This window comes from Oratosquilla oratoria, chromosome 5, assembly GCF_046742065.1.
Source record: "Oratosquilla oratoria isolate Oo_2021 chromosome 5, ASM4674206v1, whole genome shotgun sequence".
In the NCBI taxonomy this organism is placed as follows: Eukaryota; Metazoa; Arthropoda; class Malacostraca; order Stomatopoda; family Squillidae; genus Oratosquilla; species Oratosquilla oratoria.
Window position 1 is genome coordinate 16042585 of NC_134781.1, and position 27531 is coordinate 16070115.

A 27531-nucleotide genomic window follows, 5' to 3' on the forward strand; every position below is an offset into this window, starting at 1 on the left:
ATATTCTGCTCATCTTCCCCTTACTGCCTTCTCTTCCATTATCATCTCTCCATCTGCACCTTTTACCTTTTCTTCTCTACTTGATTCGCCTCCTCTTCCTCTCTTAATTTCTTTCCAAAACATCTTTTTATTACTTTCAAAATTTTCTGTCATACTCTTACCCCATTTCACATCTGCTCTCCTCTTTGCCTCCTTTACCTTTTGCTTTACTTCTCTTTTCTTTTCTTTGTACCTCTCATATGACTCCCTCGTTCTATTTTGTAACCAATCTGTGAAAGCTTGCTTCTTCTCTTCTACAACCTTCTTTGTTTCCTCATCCCACCATTCACTACCCTTCCTTCTATTTCCTCCTGTCCTTCTTGTTCCACACACCATCTTTGCACACTTTGTGACTCCCTCCTTGAACCATCCCCATTCCTCCTCCACACCTAGCTCTACTCTATCCTTCACTCCCTCCCACTCCTCCTTCAGCTTCTTCTTGTACTCCTTCTCCTTTTCCTTTTCATTCAAAGAGTTCACTCTAAGCACCTCCCTACCTTTTGTCCCTTTCCTCTTTCTCCATCTATCCTCCACTCTCAACTTACCTTCCACCAAAAAATTATCTGATATTCCCCCACCCTCTCCCCTTAGCACATGTACATCCTTAACTCTTCCTATCATAATCCTATATACCACTTAATCCTATTTACCACTACATAATCCATTAATGCTCTATCTACCACCCTTCCCTCCACCACCCTCTCCAATGTATACTTATGCTTGACTTTCTTCCGAAACACTGTATTTGCTATCATCAACTCTCTATACACATTTCCACCATCAATTCACCACTACGCTTCTTTCCTGGAACTCCACATTTCCCAACCACTCCATCAATTGGACAATTTCCTACCCTAGCATTAAGGTCTCCCAATACTATTACATTGACATTTCTCCCTAAATCCTCTATGCACTCATTTAAATCTATCCAAAAGGCCTCCCTTTCTTCTACACTCTTCTCACTGCCAGGCCCATATGCACTTACAAAGACCCACATCTCCTTTCCCAGTTTCACCTTCATCCACATTATCCTTGAGGAAACCTCCTTCCACTCCACTACACGTTTACCTTTCTCTTCACTTACTAGAATAGCCACCCCTTCCCTCCCTCGCCCTCTCTTCACTCCTGATAACCTCCCACTTACACTCCCAAACTTACACTCACCCTTCCCTTTGAACTTAGTTTCACTCAAAGCCAACACATCCATCTTTCTTCTCACAAACATACTACCTATCTCTTCCCTTTCACTCTCATCTGTACCATATCCACGCACATTAAAAGACCCAAACCTTAGGGTGCTGGTCATATATATATATAACTGAAGGTGGAGGAAGTATATGAGGAATAATGGAAGAATTTTACTGCCTTAACTTTTCGACCCTTAGGGTCTTGTTCGCAAAGCTTAACAATAAAGTACAACATGGACATTTTATACACAGGATGCCTAGGAAAGGTCGTCGTGCTTGGAACATTTGTCCGTTTGTTTTCTTCAACTACCAGTAAACTTGTAGCTCTTGCCAAGCATATAAAACCATCTCTATGGTTGATGTTATTATGAACATTAATATAGGCAGCTATTGTTTTTCTTAATTTCTTTGTTCAACTTTATTTATTATAACTGTATTGTCCCAGTCCGGAAGGTGGTCATGTGTATCTATGTGTCTTACTATAGAATTAGAAAGCCTGTGGGTTCTTACATCATTTTTGTGTTCATATAACCTTTTTTCTAATCCATGACCTGTTTCCCCAAAATATGAAGATGGGCAATTTTTACAAAGTATTTTGTATACAATACTATTTTCATTGGTATGGTTATTATAATTATGTGTAACCAAATGTCCCACTTTGCTACCTGATGTTCTAGCTATAATACCTACTCGTGGATTAGAAAAAAGGTTATACGAACACTACTGTGGGCTTGGAATGGGTTGGTGTTTGCATTGGCTGGCTACCCTCCTTATAAGGAGGAAGAACCCTTTTGTCATATATACACATTACCCTTGTGTTACATCACATAATTATCTGTAAAACATATTCTACTTATTTTTCTATTTTTTACCTCCATCTTTTTTCTGTGTGGGGCCATCCTCAGGCTTGTCACTAACAACAGCTTCATCTTCTTTGTGGATCTCCAAAGTTGACACAACTAATTTGGGTGAAAATTAGTTTGCAAAATATTACTACGAATGCAATATACAAATTAAATGCATATACAATGGTCTACACCTCACTTACACTGGGACTGGCTAGATCAAATCCTTCATTCTTTATGAGACTAAAATACAAAGATGGAGCCCCCTAGTCCCCTTGCTCTGGGACTAGGGTCACCTATTACAAAAAAAAAAAATCTGCTGTTCCAGGTCTCACTTGTAGAGACCCACAGTTCACAGGTAACCAACAAGGGCCACCAGATTGGTCCACAAGTCACACAAGGAAGACATTTTACAACATACTTGGAATCATATCTCTTGTACTCCCATCTCCTTCAGGGACAAACAATAGATATCGACAAGTGGTGATTCTACAAGACAGATACTGGAAAGAACCATCTCACTGCAGCCTATCTTCTAACTATATACCAAAGACTTCTTCCCTCTTATGTGGGGGGTAGCCAAATCAAAGGCATGCACCCATTCCCATCCACCACTCTTGTTTCCTTCTCAACCTTAACACAATAAAGGTTCTTATAAATGGGGGGGGGGGGGTGAGGAAGTATGTATGAGAAAAAATTTGACGCAGCCCGAAGGGATTTCTCCCCATCTTCTCCTTTCCTGCATGAGGGGACGGAGAGGGGGGGGGTCGCCGAATTTATGAAGCGGCCTTGCTGTGGATGTGCTGTGTCTTGCGACACTGCTTCTGACCCAGGGCAGTGGACAAGATGCAGGGATGACCCGTCATCCAGGAGGTGCCAAGATAGGAGGGAGGGAGGAGGGTGGAGGGGAGTGGAATATATGGGAAATGAAATTGGGTGAGAGTGATTTCTATGCCTTTTTCTTTTTGGCTACCCCCCGTGTAAGGGGGAAAAAGCCTTTGGTATATGTATGTATGTATAAATGGGGATAACACTTTGGTAGCCTTGCAAGCCACCAACTCCACCCATAACCAATCTATCACAGTGTAAACTATCTATCTACATAAAGGAGGCACATGATCAAAATATCTTCCCTGTTGCCACTGTGTTACAGAACAACGGCTTTCATACTTTTATTACAATCTGACATGTAATCACTAAACTGAAAATACTTACTTTTCTTTTTTCTACCTTGACGTTTCTTCTCTGGCACGGAAACATCATTGGGTTTGTCATCTTCTTTGTGGTTCTTTTCAGTGAATACATCTAAATCTGAAGGAAAAAAAAAATATATATATATATATATATACATATATATATACACACACATATATACATACAAACATATATATATATAAAATATAAATAAAAATACAATATAAGAACTACTTAAACCAATGGTTCCCAAATTTTCCAGGTCAGTGCCCTCCTCTCCCTTGGTTTCCAGGTGAATTCCTAGTGCCCCTTCATACACACATGCAAACATACCCTGTCTGGGGTATTGGCTGTATCTTATTGTGGGGTTAAAATCTACTTAGTAGCATGCAGCTGATACTTTAGGGTTTATATGTGGCACCCCTATGGACCAGAGCCACACATCATTTTATCTGTGATAAAGGAAATTTCTATTCATAGAGAAATGATGATACTTTATTATACTGTGACTGTCTCTCTGTTATGCTGTCCCCCTACTCTTAATGTTGTACTGTACCATTTATCTGAATGTTCATTTCCTTTTTTCACCACATCCTGCAGTGGGGAAAAGAATACTGCCACCAAGTGCTCCACCTTGAATTGTAAAAGGAAACAAAAATGGGATGGGTTTATGACTAGGCTTCCTACTCTGTATCCCCAAAAAGGATATTCCTAAAAAAAGCAAAGGCATAAGAGAGTCTGGGAGGAGTTTTCCAATCAGAACCCTAAGGTTTGGGTCTTAATGTGAATGGATGTAATACAGGTGAGAGTAATAGGGAAGAGATAGGCAGTATGTTTGTGAGAAGAAAGATGAATGTGTTGGCATTGAGTGAAACTAAATTGAAAGGGAGGGGTGAGTTTGAGTTTGGAAGTGTAGTTGGGAGGGTATCAGGAGTGAAGATAGGATGAGGGAGAGGAGTGGCTATACTAAGTGAAGAGATAGATAAATGTGTGGTGGAGTGGAAGGAGGTTTATTCAAGGTTAATGTGGATGAAGGTGAAACTGGGAAGGGAGATGTGGGTTTGTATGTGCATAAGGGCCTAGTAGTGAGAAGAGTGTAGAGTAAAAGGAGGCTTATTGGATAGATGTAAATGAGTGCATTGAGGATTTAGGGAGAAATGTCAATGTAGTGGTATTGGGAGATCTTAATGCTTGAGTAGGAAATGAACCGATAGACAGAGTGGTTGGGAAGTGTGGAGTTCCAGGAAAAAATCGTAGTGGAGAGTTGATGGTGATGTGTTTAGAAAGAAGTTGATGATAGCAAATACATTGTTTAGGAAGAAAGTCAAGCATAAGTGCACATGGGAGAGTGGTGGATGGAAGGGTGGAAGATAGGGCTTTAATGGACTACATAGTGGTAACCAGGACAAGAGTAAGAAGAGTTATGGATGTACACGTTCTAAGGGGAGACAGTGGAGGAATATCAGGTAATTTTTTGTGGAAGGTAAGTTGAGAGTGGAGGATAGATGGAGAAAGATGAAAAGGACAGAAGGTAGGGAGATGCTTAGAGTAAACTGCTTAAATAAGAAAGAAAAGGAGTACAAGAAGAAGCTGAGAGAGGAGTAGGAGGGAGTAAGGGATAGAGAAGAATTCGGAGTGTATGAGGAATAGGGATGGTTCAAGGAGGGAGTCACAAGGTGTGCTGAGATGGTGTGCAGAATAAGGAGGATGGGAATAGAAGGAAGGGTAGTGAGTGGTGGGATGAAGCAAAGAAGGTTATAGAAGAGAAGAAACGAGCATTCACAGATTGATTACAAAATAGGATGAGAGAATCATATGAGAGCTATAAATAAGAGAAGAGAAGTAATGCATAAGATAAAGAAGGCAAAAAGGAGAGCAAATGTTAAATGGGCTAAGAGTACGACAGAAAATTTTGAAAGTAATAAAAAGATGTTTTAGAAGGAAATTAAGAGAGGAAGAGGAGGTGAATCAACTAGAGAACAAAAGGTAAAAGGTGCAGATGGAGAGATGATAATGGAAGAGATGGCAGTACGAGGAATATGGGCAGAGTATTACAGTGATGGTGGACTGGCTGATGAGATTGTTTAATGTTTGTCAAAAAGAGGGTAGAGTGCCAGAGGACTGGAGGAGTGCCTGTATAGTTCCACTTTACAAGAGAAATGGGGACAAGTGTGAGTATAGGTATTTCAGAGGGATCAGTTTGTTGAGTGTAGCTGGGAAGGTTTATGGGAGGATTTTGACTGAGAGGATTAGGAGAGGAACAGAGGGAGTAATTGGTGAGGAACAGTGTGGGTTTAGGACAGGTAAGGGTTGTGTGGATCAGATTTTTGTGGTAAAGCAGATATGTGAGAAAGCTTTAGGAAATGGTAAGGATTTTTTTTTTTTTTTTGCATTTATGGATTTGGAAAAGGCTTATGACAGGGTAGACAGGAGGGCACTATGGGGGGTATTGCAAATCTATAAATATGTCTCTAATGTATCTTCTTCTCCCAGTCTTCTCCTTTCCTGCATGAGGGGTTGGAGAGGGGGGGTCGCCGAATTTATGAAGCGGCCTTGCTGTGGATGTGCTGCATCTTGCAACACAGCTTCTGACCCAGGGCAGTGGACAGGATGCAGGGATGACCCATCATCCAGGAGGTGCCAAGATAAGAGGGAGGGAGGAGGGTGGAGGGGAGTGGAATATATAGGAAATGGAATGGGTGGGAGTGGTTTCTATGCCTTTTTCTTTTTGGCTACCCCCTGTGTAGGGGGAAAAAGCTTTTGGTATATGTATGTATGTATGATGTCTCTAATGTATATATGGATGGGAGGAAGGTGGGGAGTAGGGGAGTAAGTGTGAATGATATTTTGATGCAGCCCAAAGGGATTTCTCTCTGTCTTCTCTATTTTCTACATGAGGGGACAGAGAGGGGGGAAGGTCACTGATTAAGCAGCCTTACTGTGGATGTAATGTCGCTTGCTGCATTGCTTCTGACCCAGGGCAGTGGGCAAGATACACAGATGACCCTTCATCCGTGAGGTATGAGGAAGAGAGGGTGGTGGATGGGTGTGAAACACATGGGAGTGGGTACATGCCTCTTCACTTGGCTACCTCCCTTAAAAAATGTATATATATATATATATATATATATATATATATATATATATATATATATATATATATATATATATATATATATATATATATATATATATATATGTATGTATGTATGACGACAACATGACAGGTTGTGAGAGAGGCAGAGAGGAAAACACACAGATAGAACGAGAGTTTATTCATTAACTAGTTTTGCGCTATGATGCTTCTTCAGAAAGAAGCACCATAGTGCGAAACTAGTTAAGAAATAAACTCTCGTTCTATTTGTGTGTTTTCCCCTCTGCCTCTCTCACATATATATGTATATATATAATACTGATGACCCACTTTCGGAGAAGAATAAGCGAAGATATAGAGATCTGTATATTCCCTCATGTTACCTCACTGCTTTACTATAAATACACATTGTTCTGTACTTTGTAACTTATATCTGCCGAAGAGGATCACAGTAAGTGATCGAAATATACAGATCTCTATATCTTCGCTTATTCTTCTCCGAAAGTGGGTCATCAGTATTATTTTACATATGTGCTACGACATATCTTTGTTATGTATATATATGCACAAATTTCACAAGTCACACGTGAATCACAAATATGCAGAGTCCACTAGGAAGAGGAAAAACACACGGAGTCCAAGCGCTTTCGTGATATATTCACATTATCAAGGAGTACAGAAAAGTGTACTCCTTGATAATGTGAATATATCACGAAAGTGCTCGGACTCCGTGTGTTTTTCCTCTTCCCAGTAGCCTCTGCATATATATATATATATATATATATGTATACATAGCAGTGCCTTATCACTTCATTTACTTAGTAAGTCCAAGATAAGGGAGGTAGACATAAGAACAAGAACAGGTTGATAGAGAGGTATTGTTGATCTAGATCATATCTTCTCTCACATATTGATGCAACTGCATGGAAAGCTGCATTTCCCAACATCTATTAAGCCACCTTTCCTTATTAATCATTTATTATGACCATTTCTTTCATCCCATGCCAGCAGATCTTCTCCGTTCAATTTTTTTTTTTTTTCCATTCCTTTTTCTGATATGTCATTGCATCTCCCTTATAAGGGGGAAAAAGGTTTTGGTAAGTAGATAGACTTGTTCTTTTTTCATCCCATACCAGCAGACCTTCTGTTCATTTTTTTTTTTTCTTATTCTTTTTTCTGATCTAAATGTCATTATCTCACATATCTCTCTCTACTCTTTCAAAGAAATATATATATGTTTTTTTTTATATAGTTTTCTCATATGTCACAGTCAGTACTGGGATCATTTGGGTTCATACTCTCTGTAGTTTCCCTATTAAAGAAGAAGAAAAAGCAAAGAAAAAAAATTATAGTCAGACCTTCAATAACTTTTTCATTCTGTTCTTATCCATGTAAATAAATGCCACATTTAAGTTCATTGGCTTGCTGGATGTGCATTTTATGGTGTCAAAGGTCAAGGGGATGGTGGTTCGAATCTTGCCACTGGTGAAGTTGAACAAAGGGCATGGTTCATTAAATTCCTAGCTACAAAGTTCTCTGTAAAGAGCACTGTTTTAACCTCCTGATAGGAGATTTGTGACATTAAACCATCATCATCACCATCATCCTTATCCACATAAAGAAATGCCACATTTATGTCCATTAGCAACAAGTCTCTCCTCTTAATAATATAATTTTCTGATGACAGATCATCACTGATTAAAATTCATAAATCCTTCTCATTCAACTTCATGATGAATTCTTTTTTCCACAAATAACTGATGCCTTGAGTTTCATTGATTGGAAACCTACAATCCCACTGCAGCAGGCAGTGCTTGGACCCTCCCATAGAACTCACTTGAAAGATGTATGTGTTGTTCTATTGTGGAAATATTCCTATGTTACCAACTTATAGTGGTGGAAGGAGGGGAACAGTTGTCAGTTGTCACTTTTCCCTTTGTGAAAAAGTGGAAAAAATAAAGTCAAAATTGATGGAAAGAAATCATGGGCCTAGTCTGGAGGCCTAGCTTAATGCCCTACGTGTTGCACCTCCAGATAGAGGTATGAGCATAGATGGGTTTTGAAGACAGGTGGCAGTCCCCTTATAAGGATTATCATTGGTACCTACCTGATATATATGTACCAATACCAATGTTTGTATAAATTCATTCTGAAAACATTAAAAAATAATGCATGCCTTTGCTCTTAACAATTACCTAGAAAAGGTTAAGACAGACTGATCTAGGGTGGAGCTGGTTAATATTACAGCTACAGGACATTAGTACATACATACATACATATACAAATAGCTTTCCCCCCCCCCCTTACAAGGGAGGTAGCCAAAGTCAAAGGCATAATTCCACTCCCACCCATCTCATCCTCACCCCTCCCTCCCTCTTTTCTTGGCTGCTCCTGAATGATGGGTCATCCCTGCATCTTACCCACTGCCCTGGGTCAAAGGCAACATAGTGAGACACAGCAAATCCACAGTAAGACTGTGTCATTTAATTGGCAACCCCACCCCTCTCTGTCCCCTCATGTGGGGGGGGGGGGATCTTTCTCCCCTTCCCTCATCCCAATTGTGTATGTTTTCTTTTGTGAATACAGATTTGAAATATTTGTTCAAAATTTCAGCCATTTCTATATCCTCTGTATATTCTATGTTCCCTTGACATAGTTTTACTATTTCCAGTTTATTTTTTAGTTTACCATTTACATATCTGTGGAATAATTTAGGCTGATCTTTACATTTGTCTATTATGTCTTATTCATAGTTTCTTTTTTCTTCCCTGCATATTTTTTCATATTCATTTCTTAATTTGATACACATTTGTCATTTTCCAGCTTTTTTCCCTTTTTCCAGCTTTTCCAAGCTCTGTCTCTTTTATCTTTTGCCTCACTACATTTTTTTTGTTATACCAGCACTTGATATACACCTCTTCTTGTTTTTGTTTTGGTACATATCTATCTACTCCTTCATTATAGATTTCTTTTAATATCATCCATTTCTCTTCCACCTGTGTTTTTTCACAAAAGAAATTTTCCAAATTCGCTTTTTGAAAGAATTTTCAGTTTCCCAAAATCAGTTTTGTTATACCTCAGTCTTCCTTCTCTGTGTTTCTTGTTTCTTCCCAAATATATTTCCTCTTTTAGTTCAAGCTCAAGTAGTATGTGGTCACTCTTCCCAATTGGTGTCTTGTATTCCATTTTATCCACAATTTCAGGCTCCGATGTATATATTAAATCTAGTCTCGACAGTTCTTCGTTATTTCTATATCTAGTATTCTCTTTTACCCATTGAGTCATTGTGTATTCAATGGTCATGTCCAGTAGTACGAGGCGTGTTTTCTAAGTACCATTTTGAAATAAAAATGAAACAAGTAGACTTTTCTTAACAATTTTATTTTTACATGAAAGCCTGTACCGTAATCTACTTTTCAACATAATTACAGAATAATCTGACCGTGTTTAAGTTTGTGAGTACAGTATTTGAAATGCCTCTTCTGATTGAGAATGCTACCGACTGTGAAATACGCACTGTGATTCGTTTTCTTACTGCTGAAGGCATGAAAGCGGCTGAAATTCATCGTCAGATCAGGGAAGTGTATGGAGAAAACATTATAAGTGATGGGATGGTGCGGAAATGGGTGAGAGCTTTTAAAGATGGGCGTACAATTGTCCATGATGAGGAACGAAGTGGACGACCCTCATTTATTACTGATGGTTTGGTGCACATTTGTATGGCCATCTTTACAAGCTCTCACCCATTTCCACACCATCCCATCACTCATAATGTTTTCTCCATACACTTCACTGATCTGACCATGAATTTCAGCCGCTTTCATGCCTTTAGCACTAAGAAAACGAATCACGGCACGTATTTCAGTCAACGGCATTCTCAATTGGAGGCATTTCAAATACTCACAAACTTAAACATGGTCAGATGATTCTGTAATCATGTTGAAAAATAGATTACGGCACAGGCTTTCATGTAAAAATAAAATTGTTACGAAAAGTCTACTTGTTTAATTTTTTTTTTCAAAACAGTACTTGCTTAAAAAACATGCCTCGTATGTTTCCCCAAAGGTCCTCTCCACCCTTCACTGTCATCTCATCCCAATATATTTCTTTAGAGTTAAAGTCACCTGTAATTACTAAATTTCCTTTCAGTATTTCATTTAATGTATACCTTGTATCTTCCAACATTTTGGAATGGTCACTCTCCAAGAATGTGTTTTTGGGGGCACATATATCACCACAAATTTTCTACTTTTCACGTTACTATTATGAACTTTTATCGTAATTAATTCCACATTATTATTTCCTTCTGTGATCTTTGTCACATTTAAGTTCTTCTTAGTCAAAAACATGACTCCTCCAGCCTGTTTTTCCAGTGATTATATAAACCTTGTCCAACACTATTTTGTGGTAGTGGACCTTTCAATTTTGTCTCCACAATTCCCATTATATCTGGGTTTTCTTCAGCCAGATAATCATTTAATTCATTTAATCCTGAAATCAGACCATTAATGTTGGTATATGTTACTTTTATTTTTTTTCATCTTTTGTTTCCTGTGTTTCCTTTCTTTTGATATACCATTTCCTCAGCCTTAAGTCCAGCACTCTCTCTCAAAAAAAAAAAAAAAAAATCTATCTCCATTCTTTTCTCTCTTCTTTTTTTATTAGCTTCAGTTTTTTCTTTTCTCTCTCTATTCTTCCTCATTGCTCATTTTTTTTTATCCATATATTTTTGCAGTTCTCACTTTTGCCAACTTTGCTGTTTTTGTTAATATTTCTTCCACCATAATTTTTACATACATACATATACCAAAGGCTTTTTTCCCCCTTATAAGGGAGGTAACCAAAACACAAAGGCATAAAAATCACTCCCACCCATTCCATCCCTATCACACTCCACTCCCCTCCACCTTCTTCCCTCCCTCTTATCTTGGCACCTCCTGGATGACGGGTCATCCCTGTATCTAGTCCACTGCCCTGGGTCAGAAGCAGTGTCACAAAACACAGCACATCCACAGCAAGGCTGCTTCATTAAATCGGCGATCCTCTCTCTTTGTCCCCTCATTCAGAAAAGGAGATAGGGAGAAATCCCTTCAGGCTGCATCAAAATTTACTCACACATACTCCCTCACCCCCCATCTATTCCACATCATGGATCACAACATCATCCATATACAAACATTCTCCATTCACCCCTATCTTCTGTCCTCTCTCATCCTTCCTCAACAGACATTCACCTCTTTCCCAGTGCCCCTTTTACCCCCATCCATCCATCTCATCCTAGGTCACCCCCTCATGTTCACTCCTTCCACATCTGCCTTCCATATCTCTTTTACTAATCTTTCTTCACTCATTCTTTCCATGTGTCCAAACCATCCTAATACTCTTTCATCCACCCTATCTCCCAACTCCCTTTCCACCCCCATTCTCCTCCACACCTCATTTCTCACTCTATCCAGCCTAGTAACCCCTATCATACTTCTCAGACACCTCATCTCAAACACATTCAAACTCCTCTCTTCTCTTATGTTCCACATTTCTGCCCCATACAGTGCTGTCAGCACAATCACTCCTTCATACAATCCTCTTAGCATCCATTCCCAAATGTCTATTTCTCATTACACTTTTTAGTCCACCAAGACATTTACTCACTTCTCTCAATCTACCTTCTACCTCCACCTCCACTCCTCCCTTCCCTGCCACATTCACACCCAAGTATCTAAAACTATCCACTTCCTCCAGTCTCTCTCCCTTAATACTCACTTCCAATCTGCTGCCACTTTCACCCCTTGTACATCTCATCACCATACCCACATTTATCTTCAACTTCTTTCGCACACCTTCCCAAATTCTGTCACTTCCTCAATCCCTCCTATGATACTGCTACAAGTGCAGTGTTGTCTGCAAACAACAACTGGCTTATCTCCCACTTTTCTCCATTTTCTTTAACCATCTCCAATCCCTGACCCACCACCCTTGCATTTACCTCTCGCACAACCCCATCCATGTATAAATTGAACAGCCAGGGCAACATAACACATCCCTGAAGAAGTCCCACCTTTACCTTGAACCACTCACTCTCTCCATTTCTAATCCTGACACATGCTCTACTACTCTTGTAAAAACTCTTGACAGCTCCTAGAAGCTTTCCTCTTATCCCGTATATCTGCAAAACCTCCCACAGTGCCTTCCTGTCTACCCTGTCATAAGCCTTTTCCAAATCCACAAAAGCCCAAAAAACATCTTACCTTTTCCTAGCTTTCTCACATATCTGTCTTACCACAAAATTCTGATCTGCGGAACCTCTACCTGTCCTAAACCCACTGTTCCTCACCAATTTCTCTCTCTGTTCCTCTCCTAATCCTCTCAATAAAGACCCTCCCATAAGCCTTTCCAACTACACTTAACAAGCTAATCCCTCTGAAACTACTACACTCACATTTGTCCCCTTTTCCCTTGTAAAGTGGAACTATACAGGCACTCCTCCAGTCCTCTGACACTCTACCCTCTCTTGAACAAACATTAAATAACCTCATCAGCCAGTCCACCATCATTTGTGACCTTAGTTTAATTTTTAGAGGTCTATTTCTTTCTTTAAAATATAGTCCCATTCTATGCATTTCTATTTCTTTTTCCATCTCTTGCCCCTCCTCTAATATCTCTTTCAGAATTTCTTTCTCTTTTTTTTCCTTTTTTCTCAAGTATCTAGCTATACTGTGTTTCTTTAACACAATATACTACTATGCACTTTTTTTTTATCCACTGTGTCCAACCCAAATCCTTTATAGAGTGTATGTTGTGTTGTTTGCGTGCATGATTGTGTATAATGCAGTCTTCCATTATGTGTTGTATGGTATGGGGTGAAGTGTTACATTCTGGGCAGCTTTTCACAATGCAGTCATGCAGCCTCTTCTGGTAGCTTAGAAGTGCTGGGTGGTGGCCGCACCGCAGTCTACCCAGGTGGACTCTGTCCTTTCGTGGGAGAGAGGATTCAGAAGGGTGGCCAAACAGCAGCAACCACCCCTGGCCATCAGCTCTACGCAGGTGGCACCGATCCCCAAGAGGAGCTATGCCTGCCTTGGGGCCACAATCCTTTTCCCAACATGCAATGTTATGTTTTTTCTGCACCGAGGGGTGATTTTCCGGCGATCACCCCTCTTCTTCTACTTTTAGCCGGAGATGTAGAGAGCCATCCTGGGCCCAACATGCTCTAAACCCATTACTTCGAGCAGACAGACAAAGGGCTCAGTTCAGTGCAATATGTGCAAAAACTGGGTCCACCTCACTTGTACAACACTTGCTGACACAAACCAATACACAAACACTTGGACATGTTCTACCTGCCCTCCAGTAACCCCACTCCCACCTCCCCAACCACAGCCAGCACCCTTACCCACTCCCAATTTCCCTTTGCCCTTACCCCCGATCAGTACTCCCTTCCTTTGTCCCCGATCTCTCCTTTCCCCCCCTCTAACCCAGATCATATACCTTCCCCACTAACACCCCAACCTCAACCCCTAAAGGCAACATACAACACATACAAAACACACAACATCAACATATTACAACACAACATTGATGGTATTGACACGAAAAAACATGAACTCGAACACTTTCTTAAACAACACAACATACACATTGCAATTATACAAGAAACAAAACTAAGACACTCACACAAAACACCATCATTTCATAATTACACCACCATCAAACAAGACCAGACCGACGGCAATGGCGGTGGACTCATCACCCTGATCCACCACTCCATCTGTTTTGTGGACACAAGTGCCACAACCAAAATTCTCCTCCCTACCACAGATAACACAACAGAAATCCAATCCATTCGAATCCGCACAGGCAACAAATCAACACTGACAATTGTTAACATGTACATTCCCCCCCCCAATCATCCCCCACAGTTCCAAACACCTTCAGGCCTCAATTCAGCCAACTAGCCTCAATCCCCAACCTGACCATGGGTGGTGACTTCAATGCCAAGTCGTCTGCCTGGTATGTCGATAACCCTGACAAAGACAGAGGGCTTGATATACAGACTCAGTTTGACTCATTGACTATCATGAACAACACACATAATCATACACATATCCCACACCAAGCCCTCTACACTCCCTCCTCTCCTGATATCACCTTCTGCTCCCCCTGCCTAACCCCAACAACATCATGGAGAGTGGTCGGAACCCTTGGTTCTGACCACCTTCCAATCATCATCACCACCAAAACAAGATGCACCCCAGTTGGCCACAGACACACATACACCAATTACAAGAGAGCTAACTGGGAAGCTTTTACTAAAGAGACAACAACATTTTGAAACACTTAACAGTACACCAATCACAAACATAAACAATGCTGTGCACACTTTTAATACACTCATACAAAATGCAGACAAGAGATACATCCCTAGAGCCAACAGAAAATTATGCAACCCCAACTTCACACCAGAAATCCAAGGCCTCATCAGACAACGTGACACACTTAAACACGATACCCCCACACCTATCCCTCAAAACATAGCAGACCAAATACAAACACTAAACACTGTGATTGCCAATAAAATACACGAACAAAAAACACAAAATTGGCAAAATTTTATCAATACACCTGATCACAAAACAAACACCAGCAAATTGTACAAAACACTCAACAGCATTACACTATCCAACAGTAACACTACACGCTCTCACGCAGCTATAATCACAACAACAGATAATCTACCCTCAATCAGACAAGCAAACGCACTCATAATTCATTTTGCACAGACAAGCCATCTCACTTCTCACCCTGACGACCGACGCACCATTCGACGTAAGAAAGACTTTCCCACAGACTCAGACTATACACCCTTCATAGACAGTCAGACAAAACACATAATACATAATCTCAAGCACTCATCTGCCTGTGGCCCTGATAACATAAGCAACATCCACCTAAAACACATTAGACCACAAGGTATACAAGCACTCACAAACATTGCAAACTACAGCTATTCACACAACACTATACCCGACATCTGGAAGCGTGGTAAAATAATCACCATTCCAAGACCGAACGGGGACCCAACAATCCCAGCATCGCACCGCCCAATCACACTTCTCTGCACCCCCTCTAAAGTCATTGAACGCCTATTACTTGGACTTGTCACACCACATGTTCCCCTTGCTGACTCACAACACGGTTTTGGGCCACTACACTCCACGAACACTCTTCTGATGGACCTCACACAAAGAATTTTAGATGGCATCAATTCAGATGGGCCCCACCACAGAGTTCTTCTTATTACATTGGACATTAGTAAGGGTTTTGATGCTATCCCCCGCCACATCCTAACAAATAAAATATATAACACAGACATGCACGATAGCACCAAAAGATGGCTGGCCAATTATCTGGCAGGTAGGAATGCTTACGTGTCATATAATGGCCAATCGTCGCACATCAGAAACATTAAGAATGGGGTACCACAGTGCTCAGTTCTATCCCCCACACTATTTAATCTATACACGCATGACTTACCCACACCAGACACCTCAGAAATGCAGGTCTCTTCCTGCGCGGATGACATAACAATCACGTACGCACATCGTAACACAGACGGGGCTGCAGAAATAATCCAGCCATACCTTGATGCACTCAACACATGGTTCATCATGGGCAGACTCAGGATAGCTCCAACCAAATCTACAGCGACACTTCTCACCAACTGGACAAGGGAACACAAATACATACCTCATCTCTACATCAACAACACTCTAATACCATGCACAAACACACCGAGGGTTCTTGGTGTAACGTACGATACATCCATGTCTTTCAAACAACACATCACAAACATAAAAAACAAATGCACACCTAGACTTAACGCACTTAAGTCAATCACTGGAACAACATTTGGACAAAACAAAGAAACTAATATAACAATATACAAACAATGCATACACTCAGTGATGAATTATGCGAGTCCTGCATGGGCTCCTAATCTCAGTGAGACACACCACAACACCCTTCAAATCATACAAAACAAAGCCCTAAAAACAATTACAGGCTGCACAAATACAACACCTACAGACCATTTACACCATGAAACAAAAATCCTCAAAGTCAAGGACCACCTCGACATGAGAGGCACACAAACACTTGCCGCAGCCACCACAAACACATCACACCCGCTACACTACATAGCAGAACACCCACACACACCAAGAAACATTAAAACAACACCCAAAGACCTTTATCATGCACAGATACTCTCTTCTCTTCCTCCACAACCACCAAATACCAGCCTCCGGAAACATATTCATAATCATATCACTCACCGCTCCATTAACACACTGAAAGACAACACACTGCTGCATGCCAGACCCCCTGATATCCACCATTCTGAATCCTCTCTCCCACAAAAGGACAGAGGCCACCTGGGCAGACTGCGGTGCGACCACCACCCAGCACTTCTAAGCTACCAGAAGAGGCTGAATGACCGCATTGTGAACAGCTGCCCAGGATGTAACACTTCACCCCATACCATACAACACATAATGGAAGACTGCATTATAAACAATCATGCACGCAAACAACACAACATACACTCCATAAAGGATTTGTGGGAAAACCCAGTTTCAGCAGTGGCATTCCTTGGGTAGACGGGACTGCTCGGACAGACAGTCTAGGGAACGACAACAACAACAACCCAATTTTCTTTCTCTTTTATTACTTTAATGACTGCTTCCTTTGCATTTTCTTTCACTTGTTATTGTACAATTTCTTTTAAAGTTGTTTTTGGTTTTCCTGATCTACTTTCCCTTGATTTTTTATTTCTTGATGATCTGTCTCCTTCATGCTATCTCCAACTTTCTTGATCACCGCATGTATGTTCTTTTACTTCTCTTTTCAAAGCCACATTTTTGTATCTTCATTTTTCATCCTTTCATCTTCATTTTTTACTATGTCTAGTTTTTTAGGTCACTAAGCTCTCTGTTGGTTTCAGCATTTTGTTTTTTTAACTCACTCATTTCTATATACAATGTCCTATATTCTGCTTTTAAATCTATATTTCATTAACTCTGTAATCTCGTTTCCATGAAATAGCTTTATACCTTGTCTACTTTTCTAAATCTATACATTTAACTAGTCTTATACCTTCTTTTGCAAAGCCGGAAAAACAAAAGCTTTCTTCATCATACCTTTGGTTTCGTTGTGGCGTTTCCATATTACAGCTTTTTTGGGGATGACACCTAATGTCATGTGTGTGATGTGTGTGTGCACACATGCCAAGATGGAATGTACATGAAATGAACTTTAATGTGTATGAAGTGGGTGTGTGCCTTCTTGATCCAGCCACCTCCCTTTTAACCTCTTCACTCCTGGGCACATCGCACGTCTGGCAGCATTAGCTGCCCGACGTGCAATGTTGCGTCATAATAATCGCATTAAAAAATAAAGTCAGTGCTCAATCGTTCATTCTCTTTCACCCGTGTATTTTGATAACCATAGAAAATATGATGAAGCCAGTTTAGAGAGAATGAAAGTTACGTAGGTACGACTACAATAAATATAATCAAGATGGCGACGTCTGCATCATCTAGTACCCTCTTCCTCCTTATGCCACCTACGTAGGCGTCACCGTATGGAAGTGGTTAAGGGGGTAGGCCAGTTCTTCACTTCAAGAAGAAATATTGTGTCGTTGTCTGGGGATTGTTAGTGTGGGGCATTATAGTATGAGTTGTTTCTTCTGTGTGGTGGTTGCATCTGAGGCAACTGAACTAATTTGGGCAACGTTGAGGCAACTAACCTACCTGGGACCAATGATGGATATCTGCAAATGGTGCTCCTACAAGATGAGCATCAGTCATCTCCCTGCCATCTGTCTTCAAAACCTATCAACACCCTCACCTACATCTGTAGGTAAGGCCCTAAGAGACTGGTACTCAGCCTCTAGACTGGACCCATATTCTCTAACAACTTTGATTATATTTCCTACACTTTTTCACATCTAGAGAGCAGACAGCCAACAAATCAGCAACTCTCCTGCTACTAAATGCTTGTGATACAGAAACTGTCCCATACAAATACAACACACAATACTCTAGTGTTTCTTCCCAGAGATCCATGGGAGAGCCCAAGACCACTAGCAGCTGCTGTGAGATTGTGGGTTTCCAGTCCATAAAAACTGAGGCAATTTTTTTTCTTATCATCAAGTGGAAAATATCTTCTACACAAAGGTCTTTCTGATTCAGACAATCTCTTCTCTCAGTGGTTTTTATTCTTGACCCATCATCTTCGGGTCTATAATTCTTCCTCAGCTTACCTGGAGATAATCGTTTCAAATAGACTCTTGGTGAACGTTCAAACAGGTGACTCAGTACACCCTCAGTCTGTTCCACAAATTTCTTAACCACACGGTTTCGTTTATTCACACCTGAAAATGGAAAATGTTAGGATGATATGATTAAGTGTTCTCAAATTTCAAATCTGTGAGGCTCCAACAGGGTATTAAGTATACTGGAGTATTGGTAAATATGTGCGTCATAATGCAAGACTTATTACAGTTGTGCATAGCAAATGTAGGAAAGTGTTCTATCTATATACTAATGGCTTTTCCCTTTTTACAAGGGGGGTAGCCAAGTCAAGGAGGAGGAAAGTGTTGCTGGCCCTATATACTATCATTCACACCAAGACCAACATGCAACAGAGATACAAATGAAAGGCTACTGTGATCTCTATTTATCTATAGACTAAAAGGCTTCTTCCTCCTTATAAGGGAGGTATCCATAAAAACATGCAACCACCCCCCCACCCATCCCACACTCATTTGTTTCCCTTTTAAAAATAGTTTAGCTCCTTGAAGATGAAGATGCATCCCTGCCCCCACCCACTGCAATGCAACAAGACATAGCAGGAGGATGAGGAGAGGGAGGAACAGGAGATACTCTTTTACAACTTAAGACTAATCTCCACTCAAAGAGGACTGTGAATATGAGGGGGCGTCCTAGGATGAGATGGATGGATGGGGTAAAAGGGGCATTATGAAAGAGAGGAATGTCTGTTGAGGGAGGATGGGAGAGGACAGAAGATAGGGGTGAATGGAGAAGGGTTGTGTATGGATGATGCTGTGATGCATGACGGGGTGGGGGATGGGGGGTGAGGGAGTATTATGAGAAATAAATTGACGCAGCCCAAAGTGATTTCTCCCTGTCTTCTCCTTTTCTGCGTGAGGGGATGGAGAGGGGGGGTTGCCAAATTAATGAAGCAGCCTTGCTGTGGATGCACTGTGTCCTGTGACACTGCTTCTGACCCAGGGCAGTGGACATGATGCAGGGATGACCCGTCATCATGCCACGATGTGAGGGAGGAAAGAGGGTGGAGGGTAGTGGAGTATGTAGGGGATGGAATGGGTGGGAGTGGTTTTTATGCCTTTGTTTTTTGGCCACCTCCCTTATAAGGGGGAAAAAGCCTTTGGTATATGTATCTATCTATTTATGGGATATATATTCATAACATGATTGTTTGGTGCTAGGAATATCTTGGAATTTGCTGGAAAGACTATATACCAAGAGCTTTTCACCACCCCCATACAAGAGAGGTAGCTAAGTCAGAGGCACATACCTATTCCCACCAATTTTACTCTCCACTGCTCTTTCCACTCCTTCCATCTCAGCTCCTCATGGATGACCAGTCATCCCTGCATCTGCCAACTGCCCTGGTTCAAACACAATGCAGCAAGACACAATACATCCACATCAAGGCCACTTCACTTAATTGGTGACCCCCCCCCCACCCTTTGGGTTGCATCAAAATATCATTCACACATAAGGATCCCCATCCCTTCCTTCCTTGCATAACAGATCATCCATACACAGTCATTTTCCACTCGTCCCTCTCCGGCCTTCTCTCTTCCTTGCTCAACAGACATTCTCCCCCTTCACTTCATCCATTCATCTTATTCTTGGTCATCCCCTCAAATTCCCTTCCCTCACCTCTGCCTTCTACACTTCTTTTACTAATCTTTAATCACTCATTCTTTTCATGTTTCCAAACCATCCCAATAATCTTTCATCTGCCATCTCCTTTTCCACTCCCACTGTCCTCCCTACTTCATCGTTTCTCACTCTATCCTGCCTAGTAACCCTTACCATACTTCTCAGACATTTTGTCTCTAACACATTAAAAATTTTCCTCTCTGCCTCTCTTCAATTCCAAGCCTCTGCCTCATACAACGCCATTGGCTCAATCACTCCTTCATACAATCTCCTCTTTGCATCCATACCCAGTTGCCTCTTTCTCATAATACTTTTCAACTCCCCAAGGCATTTACTTGCTCTCTCAATCTACAATTTATATCGGTCCTCAACCGAGAAAACTTCTACTCTCGTAATTTCTCTCACAAGGCCCCTTGCCTTCGTTACGTTTCCAAGTTCATCTTATTCAGTAGGCCCCATGCCTTGTATTTCTCATATTTTTTCAGACAAGTCCTTAGGTTAAGGAAAGCGAGGGAAATTTTTCTTCTTTCTTCTCACTAAATTTACACTGTCTTCGGTTACACACACAGAGTCTCTCTCTCTCTCCGTCTCCATCTGTCGAGATCTCTGTATCATACGCCAAGCTACCTTCGTCTGACGTCACTAATTTTTCTAATCCAATCTCCTCTGACTTCTCAAAAATTGTCACACCTTATGGGCGTGACTTTGAATTCATGCACCAATAATTTTTCCTCCTCCTCCACCTTTTTCTCCAATCCGGAAGGCTGTTACAATGTCACTAGCAATATCGTTTACCTCAGCATTTGTCAAACGAAAAATAACTTTGCGCTCACACCTTGTTACATTAGCATATTTCATCGCCTCTCCAACCCTTGTTTATAAAACAGTCAAATCCAAGCTAACGCGAGTCTGACTCAGCTATTGTCGCTTGTTGGCAACTAAACAATCCATGACTCAGCACTTCGCAGTCACAACAACTGATCTTGAATTTGCATTCGTTCTCCCATCTACCTCTTCATCTACTGAATTGTCTACCTCCATCTACCGGCCTCTAACGATTTACCTCTACCTCCATTCCTCCCTCTCCTGCCATTTGCAACCCCAAATACTTAAAGCTATCCACTTCCTCCAGCTTCACTCCTTTTAGACTTGTTTCTGACTCACTAGCATCCTGTACCTTTGTACATCTCATCATCTTACTTTTACCCACATTTAACTTCAACTTTCTCCTATTATCTACCTTTCCAAACTCTGTCACTAACTCCCTTAATCCCTCCTCTGACCCTGCCACAAGCGTCATCAGCAAACAAGAACTGTCTCACCTCCCACTTTTCTCCATTTTCTCTAACCATCTCCAGTCCCCTGCCCATTACCCTCGTCTTTACCTCCTGCACCACCCCATCCATGTACACATTAAACAGCCATGGTGACATGACAGCCCTGATGCAGTCCCACCTTTACCTCAAAACACTTGCTCTCTCCATTTCCTATTCTAATACACTCTACTACTCTTGTAAAAACACTTGAATGACCTTAACAGCTTTCCCCTAATCCCATATATCTGCAAAACCTCCCACAGTGCTTCCTGTCTACCCTGTCATAAGTCTTTTCCAAATCCATAAAGGCCCAAAAAACATCTTTACCTTTTCCCACAGCTTTCTCACATATTTGCCTTACCACAAAAATCTGATCCTACCTGTCTTAAACCCACACTGTTCCTCACCAATTACTCCCTCTGTTCCTCTTCTAGTCCTCTCAGTTAAAACACTCCCAAGCCTTCCCAACTACACTAAACAAACTGATCCCTCTAAAACTACAACACTCACATTTGTCCCTTTTTCCCTTGTAAAGTGCCAGTCCTTTGGCACTCTACCCTCCATTAGACACACATTAAACAACCTCACCAGGCAGTCCACTATTACTGTACCTCCCTTCTTCAGACACTCTACATGACACTCATCCAATCCAGGAGCCTTACCTGTTCTCATCATTTTCAAAGCTAACTGTACCTCATCTTTTCTTATTTCTCCTCCATTTTCCTCTCCCATCAACATCATTTTCTTAGCACTTCCCACTGCTACCACCAATCCCTCCCTATCCTCCACCACATTCAACTGCTCTCTAAAATACTCCGGTCATGTTCCCTTTACCACCTCCTCTTCTGTCAAGATATGTCCATCCATGCCTTTTACCTTTTCTTCTCTACTTGACTCACCTTCCCTTCCTCTCTTGATTTCCTTCCAAAATATCTTTTTATTGCTTTTATTTTTTTTTGTCATATTCCTCCCCCATTTTACATCCGCTCTCCTTTTTTACCCTTTTATCTTTGTTTTCTTTCTCTTCTTTTTTCTTTATAATTCTCACATTTTTCTCTCATTCTGCTTTGTAACTAGTCCCTGAATACTTGCTTCTTCTCTTCTACTACCTTCTTCACTTTGTCATTCCACCACTCACTACCCTTCCTTCTATTCCCTCCCATCCTTCTTGTTCCACATAAATCTTTGCACACTTTGCCACTTGCTCCTTGAAACACCTCCATTCCTCTTCCACACCTACTTCCACTCTATCCTTTACCACCTCCCACACATTTCTCAGCTTTTCTTTGTACTCCAGCTCCTTTTCCTTCTCATTTAAACAGTTTGCTCTAAGCACCTTCCTATCTTCTCTCCTTTTTGTCTTTCTCCATCTATCCTCCACTCTCAACTTACCTTCCACCAAAAAATGATCTGATATTCACCCACTCTCTCCCCTAAGAACATGTACATCCATAACTCTTCCTATTCTTTTCCTGGGTACCACTATACAGTCCATTAAAGCCTTATCTACCACCCTTCCATCCACCACCACCTCCCATGTGTACTTATACTTGACTTTCTTTCTAAACACTGTGTTATCATCAACTCTCTAGAAACATCACTATCAACTCTCCACTATGATTTTTTCCTGGAACTCCACACATTCCAACCACTCCATCTATTGGTTCATCTCTACTCTAGCATTGAGATCTCCCAATACTACTATATTGACATTTCTCCCTAAACACCCTATGCACTCATTTAAATCTGTCCAAAAAGCCTCCTTTTCCTCTAAACTCTTCTCACTACCAGCCCTCATATGCAGTTACAAAGACCTACATCTCCCTTCCCAATTTCACCTTCATCCACATTAACATTGAAGAAACCTCCCTCCACTCCACTAGTGCAACAGACTGACTGACTGATCTATTGGAAAATTTCTTTAATTTTTCTAGATGTACAAAACCCCATAGGAACCCAGCATATTGATCTTACCTTCAGATGGTATAGTTTCATACCTCACGGGCATAAAGCTTCTTCTTCCTGATTTAGTAACTTGGGTGAGGTTTAACCTAGGCTCCACAAAAGTGTCTTCTGCAAGAAACATGAATTATTTCAACAACATTATCATTATGAACAGGCTAAATAGAATCTATGCATGCAATTAAAGAAAAAAGTTTCGTCATGAATAACAATCTTTTATATGATATCCAACAGCTCCCAGGTAACTAGTAACAGCCATTGGATTGGTCTCAAACTCATTCAAGGGAGTGATACTGCCATCTGGGCAGGGCAAGAGCAGAGCAGTGTAGGATGAGGTGCTCTGTCCTCTGTATCATTGATCTTCGAGAGTTTGTTTTGTGATCCAAGTGTGTATGTGTTTCTATATAGACATACTGTGGAGTACAGGTGGTAGGTTCTTGTTCATGTTTGAATAATAGCATCATTATTATTTACTTGATTGTGTATTCACTTTTATTTAGTTCTTTATGGTTAAGTTTGCATGATATGTTGAGTGATGGGCAGGTTTGAGGGCTCATGCATGGAACTTTGTACCCATATTTTTATGTGCTGTCAATGGAGAGGATTTTGGAAGCGATTGAGTGGGCCTTATGGAGAAGGAAGAAACCTGAGAGGATGGGAAGATGCGTAAAAGAAGAAAGCTAAAAGTAAATGTGGGCAAAAGTATGATATGTATAAAGAATGATGGTATTGGTGGGTTTGAAGCAAATTTAAAAGGGTGAAAGTATGAACGATGTGGAGAGCTTTAAGTATTTGGTGTCAAATGTGGCAGGAAATGGTGGAGTAGAGGCGAATTACAGTTATAGAAGCAAGGAAAAATAGGAAGGGTTGGTGGGTATGAGATGTTGCATGGGAATTAGATATCTGAGGGATGTATGCAGTTACACTGGAGAAATACAAAGTTATGTTATTGATCATGTATATCACATGAAATTTCACCAAATGATCACACCAGCTGTTTGATTGCGTGCCATATTAAAATTGTAACTTTTCCTGATTTCAGTAAGTCTGATAAATGGATCAATGCCATTCTACCTCCACCTCCACTCCTCCCTTTCCCACCACATTCGCACCCAAGTATCTAAAGCTATCCACTTCCAGTCTCTCTCCCTTAATACTCACTTCCAATTTGCTGCCATCCTCTCCCCTTGTACATCTTATCACCTTACTTTTACCCACATTTATCTTCAACTTCCTTCTTTTGCACAACTTCCCACTTTGTCACTAACTTCCTTCATCTCTCCTCTGATCCTGCTACAAGTGCAGTGTCATCAGCAGACAACTGGCTTATCTCCCCTTTTTCTCGATTTTCTTTAACCATCTCCAACCCTTGGCCCATTACTATTGCATTTACCTCTCGCACCACCCCATCCATGTGTACATTGAACAGCCATATGACAAAAGCCCTGATGCAGTCCCACCTTTACCTCAAACCACTCACTCTCTCCAGTTCTAATCTATACACATGCTCTACTACTCTCATAAAAACTCTTGACTGCTCTTAACAACTTTCCTCCAAATGTCTATTTCTTATTACACTTTTTAATCCTCAAAGGCATTTACTTGCTTCTCTCAATCTACATTCTATCTCCACTAATACACTAAAAGACAACACACTGCTGCATGCCAGACCTCCTGATATCCATCCCTCTGAATCCCCTCTCCCACAAAATGAGTCCACCTGGCCAGAATGAGATGTGGTCACCACCCAGCACTTCTAAGCTACTAGAAGAAACTGGATGACTGCATTGTGGACAAATGCCCAGGATGCATTTCACCCCATACTACTCAACACATCACAGAAGACGGCATTATACACAATCACGCATGCAAACAACACAACATACACTCCATAAAGGATTTGTGGGAAAACTCATCCATGGCATTCCTTGGGGAGATGGGACTGCTCAGACAGTCTAGGGAACAACAGCAACAACACCTGAACTTCCCTTAAAGTCTTAAAATCTAATCAAGTGAAATTTCTGCCTTCATTCATACCTTTATTCTTGGCCTTGCCTTTGGTCCAAAGCTTTTTTTTAGGTTTTTTACTTTCTTTTTCAACACTTTCCTCTGCATACTTTACAGGTTTGTTACTTAATCTTCCTGACTTAGTAACAAAACTTCTGTTACCTGGAATATTTGGTGAAGTCAAACAAAACAAATATATTCTGAATTATAAAATAGGAATGTATGCACACATCTTCAGGGTAACAAGGCTTTCACAACTCAGATCCTAAAAGCTGGATGCACATTTTTACATTTCTCCTTTTCCATTTATTTCTATAAAAAAAATATCAAGATAATAATGGATTTTTATGGCATCTAAAACAAAATTAAATTACATTAATGTAAAAGTTATTGATTGCAACATTCTCATTTCTTTTAAAACAACTCTTAGAACCACTGAGTTATGAGTCTCATAAATTTACACATTCTTATACTTTCATATATGCTTCTGTTGTAGTTTCTTTTAACTGGACTGTGGATCCATGTCGATGTACGTAGAGTGCCCTGGATTTGTTCCTGAGTCAAAGGCTCTGGGGGGGTAAGAAATTATGGTGAAATTGTTACAAAACTAATAACATAGTACAGTACAGTATATCTAAAAATGCATAAAACTTAAGACACTTGTCGGAGTGAAATTTACATGGGAAAAATCTATAAATCACTATATCACAAAAGAGAGAGAGAGAACTAACCTCTGCAAATCACAGAAATATCTCTTGGAAATAACACACTGCTTCTACCATTATGAAGTTCAGTCTTCTTCCGCACTACTTTGACGTGACCTGTACGATCTTTCGTCTGGTCTAGCTGCTCAAAGTTCCAATACTCAAGAGGTTTGTAGCTAATCCTACCAGATCGAGTGGCTTTTGCACTAAGGTCTTCTGAAGTGCATCCTGTGAAATTAGTAGCCTTTTCTTATTAATCTCTTAAGCTTTGATCAAAAATCTCCTTACACCAAATAAAACTCATTGTATAGACACCCTTTCATGTTAAGTAAAGATGTTCAAAATTTGCATGAAACTACCATAAAGTGTAAGTGCAGTGCTGTTATCCAGCAGTCGTGGCATCTTGATCTCACTCTGCCTTACATCTATTAGATGACCATAAATTCTGCTGATGATTACTGAAAAGAAAAAAGAAATTATATCATAACCACACATTCTCAAGAAAAACTGTATTCCCAATGTACTTCTCAAGTGAAGGGCATTTTACCTAGCCAGAGGGCAAATTCCCTTGAACCACCAGTAGGGTATGTATTACATAGGCAGCACAGCCTTCATAGGGTAAGTGTTACCTAGTATGGGGAAAAATATAAACACTTTAATCTTATTAATGAGAACACTATGAACCTTGTCTCCAAACTAGGTGATACACAACCCACACATCCTATGAAATATTAGGTTAGGTCAGACAAAATTTTCTCCCCACCCCCCAATATCTACTAGGTCCCACTCCACCAATGGTGCTCTGCAGAACTTGTCTATATACCAAGAGCTTTTTCCCCCTTAAAAGGGGGGTAGCCAAGTGAAAGGCACATCTACTTGCATCCACCACCCTTTCCCCCTCTCATCTTAGGTTCTCATAGATAACAGACATGGATGACAGGCACTGCAGAACCATTCACATATAATTTTTTGCAGAGTTAGAGTATGGTGTAAAACATATCTATCCAGTTGTTTTCTTGCTCATTTGGATAATTCTATAGTGCTTCTTGATCAGAAATAATTTGTTTTGCTTGTTTGCCCTATCCAATACCCATATTTCCAAATGTAGTTCACCTACATGTAGTACACCATCCAACCCTCACCAACTGCCACTTGTGCTGATGTTTGGGTCCAGGACATAAACCCACTCCAA

At 40.7% G+C, this 27531-nt stretch overlaps 1 protein-coding gene across 1 annotated transcript in view; it reads right to left on the minus strand.

Moving 5' to 3' along the window:
- LOC143025378 (uncharacterized) overlaps positions 1-26946 on the minus strand; it is a 55282-nt gene extending 28336 nt beyond the window's left edge. Inside the window, exons 1-9 of the mRNA XM_076184930.1 lie at positions 26887-26946; positions 26699-26797; positions 26367-26567; positions 26109-26204; positions 25666-25797; positions 23641-23739; positions 18679-18789; positions 3287-3382; positions 2099-2185 (exon numbers count right to left, since the gene is read on the minus strand). Coding sequence (XP_076041045.1) covers positions 2099-2185; positions 3287-3382; positions 18679-18789; positions 23641-23739; positions 25666-25797; positions 26109-26204; positions 26367-26567; positions 26699-26741 — 865 coding nt within the window. The 5' untranslated portion in view covers positions 26742-26797; positions 26887-26946. The remainder of the gene's footprint in view (positions 1-2098; positions 2186-3286; positions 3383-18678; positions 18790-23640; positions 23740-25665; positions 25798-26108; positions 26205-26366; positions 26568-26698; positions 26798-26886) is intronic.
- Between the last annotated feature and the right edge of the window lie 585 nt (positions 26947-27531).